At 26.7% G+C, this 11,086-nt stretch overlaps 1 protein-coding gene across 1 annotated transcript; it reads left to right on the top strand.

The window, feature by feature from the left end:
* Nucleotides 1–911: 911 nt before the first annotated feature.
* LOC113375303 (purine nucleoside phosphorylase-like) lies at nucleotides 912–10,698 on the top strand (the record flags this gene model as incomplete). Its single annotated transcript, XM_026615244.1, is given in 4 exon segments — nucleotides 912–1,150; nucleotides 9,304–9,398; nucleotides 9,684–9,862; nucleotides 10,456–10,698. Coding segments are annotated over 4 exon segments (555 nt in total), but the record flags the coding sequence as incomplete, so codon positions are not given.
* Between the last annotated feature and the right edge of the window lie 388 nt (nucleotides 10,699–11,086).

Here is an 11,086-nt window from a genome sequence, read left to right as displayed (position 1 = left end):
AATTATAGTAAAAACAGATATTTAATGTCAATATAAAATAGAAGTTCAGTAATTAATGATCAATGAGCTAAACTTAGAAGAAATATGAACAGAATCAAATATAATTAATAATTTCAAAAAAATTATAAATATTATTAGAAACTATTTTTTGATATTATTTGTAATGGCTTTGCTTACCAAGATCATTTTGCCACCTGCAATATTTCATTTTTATATTCTATATTATTTCCATATATAATACATATTATCTTTATATATTCTGCTCTATCTTGAATATATATTCCATACTGTCTTTTATTTATATTCCGCACTATCCATTTTTTGCTCTTCACAATTCATTTTTTTCATTTTTATTTCATTTACGCCTTATTTTTTCGAATTCAAATCTTGCTTTTGTACTTACTTCTCAAATTCTACTCATCAAATCAAATGCTATTTAATCGCAAAATAACTATACTCTTTAAATTCTATTAGAAACTAATTGTTTTGCACAACAGAAGAAAATCTTCAATAATAAGATATTTTTAATATCTCTTCAGAAATTATATCTAAATATATTTATTTTTCATCTTATTATTCGCAACTAATATAACTTGTAATATCAAGTTCAATATATTTTTCTTTTATTATTTTGCCGGCATATTATATATGAAAAATTAATAGTTACCTTGATAAAAATTTAAATGGCAGCTAAATCCATAATGCTCGCTTGCATAAATTTGCTTCATGTAAATTCTTGTCTCAAAATTTAATTTCAAATTTAAATTTTTATTTCTTCGATTTCATCCCTGCATCATTCTCTGACGTAGACTCGTTAGAAGACCATTCGGCTTGCGATAAGAGGACAAGCCCTCGCAGGATCTTTATAAACCGCTGTCACCGTGACGGACACGACAAACGTCGATAGAAAATCCATATAATCGGTTCGCGAACTGGTTCGAACACATATCTGTGTACACGTGTTAGTATCAAATTAATTATTAAAAGATATAACGATCGAATCATATAAGATATTTTGTGATTATCCGCGAGAGAAAGAATAACCGCTTCGCTGACGTAGTTTTGGTTATCAGTTCATTTGATTCGGACGTTCCGGCAACTTGTTAGTAAACATGAGTTTCTGTGAGAACAATAACTACACGGTGGATGAGTAAGTTTTTATTTACATTCTGCTCTGCTAGTAATTAGTTGAAATTGTTTTAATTTTAAATCGTTTTAGTTTTGTTTGCAATTGCTTTTATTTCGATAGCATAGCAATGTTTGAGTTTATAATACATTGTCGCCTATTTGTTTTTATTAGCATTATTTTCTCAAGACGTTGCGTAACAATTTTCTTGATTTAAGAGTCAAGTATTTGCTTTATTTAAACATTAAACAATTATATTTTACTGGCTATTGTGTATATAAATTCTTAAATTAAAATTGTATTAATTTTCACTCTGTATCTGGCAATATATTATTTTTACTATTTACATACCTGTATATATCCTGTTTGTTTATTGGATTTGCTTACTTAGAGCAATTAACCACCTACAATTAACATTTCATTTTTTTATATATTATACTATTTTTATTTATACATATTCTGTACTTGCTTATTCTCAACTGACCTCTTCTTTTTTTTCTTCAAAATCTTAACTTCTGCAGTGCAACTTCTAATTTTCCTTTTACTTCTGATTTTATGCTAACTCAAATTAAATGACAATTCTATGTCAGCACATGGACTCGAACCGGGTATCTATAGTATGAGTCGGTTATGCTACTGACTGAGCTATTTCTGCCACATCCTGTATTTTTATTGTTGAATTTACAAAAACTTGATATTCTAAAAAAACACACATAGAAGATGAAACATATAGACTCTCTAAGTCTTTTATCATTAATATTTTTGAAATAAACTTTACCTTTGATGTAGATTTTAATTCTTGTCTTCATCTTCTAAAACTTTGTTTGAATTTCAAATAAAAAATATATAGATGTTGCTTTTTATCCCAACATTTACAACTTAAAAGATATGGGGTCTCTAAGATTTATATCATTTGGTGATTCGGGTATTAAAAAACTATACGCTTGGTGTAATTTGAAGTTTTTTTTTAAATCTTGCCTTCATCTTCTGAAACTTCGTTTGAATTCCAAATAAAGAATATGTCGATATTGTGATTTATCCCAAACACATAGAAGATGAAAGATGTTGGCTCTCTAAGAGTTATACCATTTGGTTATGCAGAATTTAATGTTTGAAATTTTGTTTAAATTCTGAATAAAAAAACATTTATAGTATTGACACAAGCATAAAGAAAATAAAAGTTATTAACGCTCTAAGATTTTTTCATTTGTCTATTTAAAACGTAAAATAAAAAATAGTTGATTTATTTCTCAATACACAAATCCTTTAGCTAAATATGCTTAGATAATTTTATGCCTTTAATTAATTCAACATTCATTTTAATCGATATGGCAATAAACTAGTTCTTGTTGGATAGTTTTGATAACGTGTTTGTTATTGATATAATTAATTGATCATGACAGAAAATTGATAAACAACATGGATGTTTTTTATGACAAATATTGTTTTTCTAAAATATATCTAGGCGCAAAATGAAAGAATTTACTTAATTTGTTAATATAATAGAATAAAATATAAAATAATAGCACTAAAAAAAACATTTTTATATCGTAATCATATCGACAAATTTTGAAAGTGATCAAGCAGGTCAATTGTTATTGTAAATTTGCAACTGATCGCAAATTTACAATAACTTCAAATTGTGCTTGATAATTTTCAAAATTTATTGATATTATTCATATATTTCATGGACAACGGGACAACGCGTTTGTTCGGTATGCTTTAAGAGTAGTAAAATTTATTTATAGATTATTTTAGAATAAAATTAGTTCGAATTAATTAATTCAAAATTATCCAGCACTTAAAAACTTACTTGAAATATACATGGCAGTTCCGTATCGATTAAAAACAGTTTTTGATAAGCACAAAAAGCTCAAAATTAAATCAATTTTATTATTACCTGATTTAATTATTAATTCTATAAAAAGTATATTTTATTTTATATAAATACTTTATAATTATGTTTATAACAATTATAATTTTAGTGCATCGCGAAATGAAAAATTCTTTAAGTGACAGCATTTTGAATCCGTTCAAATTACTTAAAACCTGACACCTTTAATTACCTAATACAGGTTTTACTATATGCTCGTAATCGTATGAGGTGCAAATCTTCATGTAAAATATAATTGTTAATGAACAAGTAATTATTTATATTTTGTATAAAATTTAATTTTTTTGTCATAAAATAAATTGCGTAAACGAACACCAAAATATCAAAATATACTACTCGATGAAGAATAGTTTATTATTCTCACTATTACCTTAAGCAAAAAATTGTTTTTAGCTAATTGCTAAGCACGCGAAAAAAAAATGATTCTAGTCGCATATGCTAATCACACACAACTAATTGTATACAGTATTAAAATTCAATTGCTTTATTCTAATTTTGTTATATTTTTCCTGTTTAATGTTAACTTACTTGAAAACAATATGTACTAGATAATAAAGTATAAAGTGTCGTTGAAAATTATTATGATAACGAATGTTAATAAACAAACAGTATAATGAATTTTAAATGATTTTATATAATGTATATTATTATGAAAAATACCATTTATTTTTATTTAGGTCAATTAATATTACGATAATTTAAGTTTAGATTTTGCTTGGTAATTAGCAAACAAATTTTGCTAAATTCTTTATTTGATATATATATATATAAGTATATGCATATATATATATATATATATATATATATATATATATATCCTGCAAAAAATGTGAAACATACATACTCTACATTCCGCAGAACGCTCAAAGCCGTCGAGAAGGTTATCGCTAATTTGTTATTTTATTGCAATAACAAATATTTTAATTCATTTCAAACATTAATCACATTTTGAAATTTAATATTTTTATTTTAAACACGCAGGTCAATTTGCTTGATTGTAAGAAAAAACATTATAAGGCTTGAAGAAATCAATTAAAATTAGGAACGGTTCTGTAAAAGTCTTTCTAGGTGTTCGTTTAAGTAGCGTTTTTGAGGTTCATTCATTTTAAAATAATTGTGTAAAAATAATTAATTATTAATCATTTATATTATAAATTATCAACGATAAACATACGCCATTTATCTAGTTACTAGGCAAATATTTCTGGTTGACCATCATTTATATTTATTTTACTACTAATTTAGTTATCACATTGCAAAGCATTAATAAATGTTATAACGAATGTACTTAATAAGCTATTGCTATTAAATAAGATGGATATTCAAAATGAATAAATATTAATGATTGTTTAAATGATTTGACTATTTTCCAAATTTAGAACTAAATTTTTAACTGGTGATTATGTATAGAAACATATTGATCAAAATTTAAAATTTATCTTACAATTTGCTCATACTAAAAGTATTAAATTATAAATTAATTTTTATTATATATATTTTCCCAGTGACCACAAAAATGTGTCTTTGCAACAAAGTTTATTAAGCGGGATAGGGACAATATGTTTAAAAGCGCAGGATCCAGCATAAAGTGACGTATTATTCGAGAAATTGTGTTACACATGATCGATTTAACGGGGTTCAACTTTATATTATTTTACTTGTCATTATTATGAATCTATGTCGATAAATGCTATAAAGCATCAATGATGCAATTAAAAGCTATTAAAATTGTTATTCTGGATTGTTGTTATGAACTTTTTGTCGTAATGCTAATTAACACATGATTAGAATTAATTAATTCATAATTAAAACAGTCCACAAATAGCAAAAACTTACAATATATCAATAGCAAAAAAATAAATCTATATTTATCTGATTAAATGAAATTTATTCATAATTTTTAATTATGAAAAACCAAGTCAGATTGATAATATTCATCGATAAACTATTTCTTTAGACACACATTGCCATCAGTGCAACTATTATAAAAATATATTAAAAAAATAATTAAATATTCTGTTGAAATAACATGATGAATTTGAAAATTATAATGAATCTGGTGAAAAAAAATTATAAAGCAATCAAATTAAATATGACTTATAATAGACCAGTAACTGCTCACTTAAATAAAAAACTGCAAGATATTGAATGATGGTTTAGAACTCAGTTTCAGAAAAATTTAGTGAATTATTCAGAGATCTAAATTTCCTGAATTTAATTCTGCTATGCATTTTTATCCTTAACAAAATCTAATAACAAATACAAAATACCTACTTTTACTTTTGAATTTTAGCTGTAAAACTTATCATGTTATGAATAGGTTTCCTCACAAGGTAATTTTTTTTAAGATATTTTTCTTAATTCCTGAATTATAACCAGTGCCATATTTTTTGCATTTTGTTTTTCTTTATGCATTATTCTCTGCAATTTTACCTCAATAGACTGCTAAAGTCTTGATTAACAAAAATTATAAAATAAATCTGATGAATGCACATACCATAAGTCCAAAGTACGATATAAAATTACTATTGATTTTTATCCAGAAGATGTTAGCAAATCATCTCCGTCATCAGATATTTGTCAATATCAACAAGCAAATACGTGCATGTATTTTTTACTCGCTTTTCTTAAGGCTGATAACAGATCTATGTCAGAAAGTGCATCACAGATTTTGTTTTGAAATAATATCTATATTCAGCTTATTTTCCTCATCTTAATAATAACAACAGTTAAAGTTGTGATAAACCTTCTTAACCCTTATATTATATTCTATCCAATGCAAAAACAGGATGTTATTATATGACATATTAACTTAATTCTTTTTAAACCTTGAAATAATGATATTATATAAATGGAATTGTGTGTATTCTCTAATCGTTCGCATAAGAATTTTTCTGATTATATAGTTCGGATAGTTATTTCTTCATTCTTATAGAAAAATTGGTCATACATTTTTTCAACTTTTAAAGAAGTTATTGGAGCTTTATTTTAAGCCTACTAATACGCACAAATATTTAATAGGAGCAACAACTGGCTCATAATAATATTTTACAAAGCAGCAGATTCCAAGTAAACAAATATAAAAAAGCAATAACAATTAGAATTATTTCTAATTACTGCAATAATTAATTACAGTATCTGTTATTGCTGGATTGAAAAATTAACGATAACCTCCACTAATGATTTAAGCTCGCCGCATTGAATATATCTTGCCCTTATTAAAATACAAGACAAAAACAGGATGTTATTTCGAATTAACTAACTCTCATTAAAAGCAACAATTTCAATAGAATTTTATTGCGATAATATTCAACCAATCGAATCATTATACACAAATACATCACCAGCAACATTTTCGCCTCGGATGTGCAAATCCAACCATTTCCTATGATCCCTGAGGTCAATGTATTCCCCAGGGAGGGTCTCATTAGCCTCACAAGTCGTCGGTTTGATAGCAATTCCTGGAGAATATGTTATAGATTAAGTCAACATACATAAGAAGTTGTAATTCTTATCTTAATAAGTGTTAATTTCACAAAACAAACATTTTTGTAATTATATCAGCAAATACTGATACATGAAGTCAAACAAAAATGCGATGATTCCTACGTGGCCTATAATAACAAATTTTATAACATTACTATCATTTGATTAACATTTAATTGATATCAAAGGGTTCAGGGTGTTTTCCTTGCATATATTATATTGCAATAAATGATTTGATAAAATGATTCAAATTAAATACTGAGACTTGTAAAAAGAGCATGTATTTATCTTATATTTTATTAATTTCACTAATCTTGAGGCGGTGTAAAATTTAACCTCTATTGATAATTATTTAATCATAATATAAACGAAATTTCTCACAAGTAAATGTGAATCAATAACAATACTAATATAGTTGTTTTCATTATTTTTTCCGTGTTTAATCATTCGGCTTAATATTTGTTTAAAGATAAAATGTGTTTGTTAATGTTTAATCAACTGATAAATAAGTACTGCTGTAATAAAATTGTATGACTTGGGGGTCATCATGACTAATATTTGTGACTATCTTAGTTTATATAAATTAGCCACATTAAATAATAATTAGAACGGAGAATCAAATTAGATTCCAAGTAGACTCTATAGGCTAACGGGCATGGAAAATAAAGACAGCAAAAAAATATTTTAGAAAATTGTTGTGATGAAAATTCAATCAATTTATGATGTTCTATAATTTTTATAGCTGCATTTAAAATTATAGTACGTACATATGCCCGACCTATCAGGAAGTCATTTCTGATTAATGGTGTTCCTGGAGAGTCGACACAAGTGTTTTTCCTTCGAACCTTTACACACAGCATTTTTTTTTTGTAGTTTTCACTAAAATATAAACAGTATATTATATTATTCATCAAAACAATTTTTTTAACTTCTAATAAATATTTTTTCTTAATTTGTACGTCAGCAACATCCGTCTCTTTTTTAGATTAAAATTAATTTTTTTTTAATATATCAGACTAATAATTATCTGATCCAAACTCACGCAAGTTTGATAGCAATTACTTCAAAGTGGAGAAATATGTTATAGATTAAGTCAACATACATAAGAAGTTGTAATCATTTGTTCTCTTACTTTCAATTTTGTTTCAATATATCATTATTATATCTGTGAAGTCAACATATTGTATTTTGTAATTATTGTATTTATTAGTTTTTTTTACCTATTATTTTCAAAATCACAATCTGAGGACGATATTATATCTACTATAGATCTAGTCATGATAGTTTTCAGTACATTACTTCGACTCCAACCTTGAGATCCCCAACCTTGTATTGAGCAAAGTCCTTCTTGATCAAACCCTCCTAAATTAATAGAGACATTATCAGACAATATATTTTAATTTGCACAAAATAAAGTTTTAGATTATGCAATTAGATCTATAAAATGAATTAATTTTAGGTAAAAATAATTAATTATATTGTACCACAGATTATTGTATTGTACTATATTTTCTATGATCTGATGAATGATACCAAATATTCTTATTTGGCTTATGGCTTATACCAAATATATTCTTATTTGACTGAGATATAAAAAATATATTATGCTAGTAAAAATTGCAACAAAAAATTGAAAAAATAAAAATAAATGCAATACTTAGTTTTTTTATGATATATTGTTTACTTGTTACTTTACCTATTTTTATCGGACTTAGTGTAGAACCTTTATAATAGAAAGGTGCATGAGATTTCAATAAACCAATTGTTGGATATTCTTCATTTTCTGAAGATTTGACAGTATAAAGCACTTTTCTTTCTTGATATTTTCCGGACATATCAAATAGGAGCAAGCCTGTCAATACAATTGCACTTTTCTGGTAATAAAAAAGCGTTACTGAAGTGATTAAAAAATACAGCTGCTGTGATTATAAAATAATAATATTATATTTTGCATTTCTATATGTTTTGCAAATCATGAAATATATGTTTTAGCAGATTAACATTTTTTAGCAGTTAAAAGTCCGTTAGTTCTGAATCAGGTTAGATCGAATTCAAATCAAATTCAATAAAATCTGCATATCACTATATTTTATATGACTTCTTTATTAGTATAGTTTATTAATGTTTAATTGATTTTAAAGGTAGATTACTTGATTAAGATTTCAATCGATTATCTAATAAATTATATATGTTGATAATTATAGTTTTGAATAACTTACAGTTGGTAGGCAATCCTCAGCAGTCAAAACCAAATCATCCGATATCAATACACCAGAGCACAATAAAATCTCTGACTTGATCGTAATTGCTACAATGTACTTATTTTCCATTTTTGGTTCTCCTCGTTTTGTCCACTTAGTTGGACGAAGTTCAATCGGAATATCTGGTACATCTTTCAAAACGTTTTCCAAATGCTCTCCTTCAATGCCTAATATTATAGGCAACACTATTGCTAAAATTTAGAACTGTTAATATGAATTATGTGCATGAAATAATAATGTATTATACGTACCACAAATATAGTTTTTATGGCAATATATGCCAATATTACACAAACAACAAGAATTCTATTGAACGTGGACAGCCTTTTCCAACATTTGCATCTTTTACACATGAGTAAAACGCATTTGATATATATTGCTGAAAATATTACAACCGAAATTGACACTGAAATTTTACGAGAAATAAATTTTGTATAATTTTCAGTCTACTTGGATAACCTTTATATCATATTAAAATAATAAATCTTATTCAACATATTGTTTTGCTTTTAATAACAGAATAAATTTTGTTCCAGATGTTCCTATGAAAGGATTAAAGAGACGACAGAATTTCTAATTCAGAAAACCAAATATCGACCAAAAATTGGTATTATCTGTGGATCCGGAATAGGTAAATTAGCAACTTCATATTTTAATTTATTCCAAATAACTATTCAAAATATTTATAATATCCAACTAACTTAAAAAATTATATCAGGATTCAAAATTCATGATGTATGTATGAGTGAATTATCGCAGAATAATTTAATACAAAACTTTGAAACAAATTCAAATATTATATATTAATTAAATAGTTACATATTTATTTACTTTTTAGGATCTCGGTATTGTTTAGCTGATAAATTAACCAATAATCTACAAAATTAAAATAATTAATATAAGTTTTTCATACTAGGACCCCTGGCTGACAATTTACAAAATGCAGATTCCTTCGATTACAGTCAAATTCCCAACTTTCCCGTAAGCACAGTTCCGGGTCATAAAGGTCGACTTGTATTTGGCACCTTGGGTGGAATCGAGGTCCTTTGCATGCAAGGACGTTTTCATTATTATGAAGGCTATTCGTTGAATAAGGTAATATCATTAATTACAAATGCAAATTAATTAAAAAATATGCAAGATGCATCAAAATTGGTATCTCTATATTAATAAATATTATTTGAAATATTTTTACAAAAATAAATAAAATGTAGTGCATTATAGATTTCACTACATGCATTTTATGTGGTATGTTATGAAACGATTGCATGATTAAAAAAAAACACGCATTGATACGATTTCTACTACTATTTGAAGAAACAAGAAAAATAAATTTCAATAAATAAAACGCATTGTAAGTTATATATCTTATATATTTTCTGTATAGATATTGTTTATGTACATTATATTTATACGAGTTTTGACTACAGATATAAATATACTCAGTTCTTTTAAAATTATAAACATGAGAATTTATTTTAAATTACATTAAAAAAGTTTAAAAAAGGCGCATTACAAAAATATATAAACAAAATATATATTATAAATACGCTCGAGGATAGTATTTTATATAACCTGTTTATCTATAAATAATAATAGCGTTAATATATACGACGTAAATATGATACATAAACTTTTATGATACAAAGGAATATTTAATGCTAAATTATCTCTCACTTTTACTGCAGTGTTGCTTTCCGGTGCGAGTTATGAAATTACTGGGCATAACGCATTTGATTGCTACAAATGCCGCTGGCGGATTGAACCCAAATTATGAAGTCGGTGATATAATGATAGTAAGAGACCATATCAATCTCATGGGATTTGCTGGAAACAATCCGCTCGTCGGCCAAAACGACGATCGCTTCGGCACTAGATTTCCGCCGATGAGCCGAGCTTACTGTCGCAACATGATCAACATAGCGAAAAAGGTATTTATTACTCTTGAATTCTTTGCGTGTTCGATATCAAAAAATCTGTTTTCTATCGGTAATGTATAAGTATTCAATTTAATGAAGCGCTGATATGTCTATTATTGAGATACATGTTGTTGAGGCGTGAACTGCAATGATGCTAAGCTACCATGACTTCTGCTCCGGTGTTCTTGGCGGATTGAATAGCTAAATGCACGCTCGTTAATATGACCTTTGCGCCTATAAATGCCTGTACCATTTGGTGATTCTGCACCGCCTCCTGTGATGCCATTTTGATGACCTAACATGTCCAAGCCTTCAGCTTGCGATAACGCAAGTTTTCTCGAGACAGCCGCTAATGAACGATCTATAGTCGGCGGGCACGCGAACAGAGGAGCGACCATAG

Source organism: Ctenocephalides felis, unplaced genomic scaffold (assembly GCF_003426905.1).
Source record: "Ctenocephalides felis isolate EL2017-DRISC unplaced genomic scaffold, ASM342690v1 CF-g0.4_SCAFFOLD_00845, whole genome shotgun sequence".
NCBI classification, from domain to species: Eukaryota; Metazoa; Arthropoda; class Insecta; order Siphonaptera; family Pulicidae; genus Ctenocephalides; species Ctenocephalides felis.
This window is presented reverse-complemented; position numbering and strand designations above follow the sequence as displayed.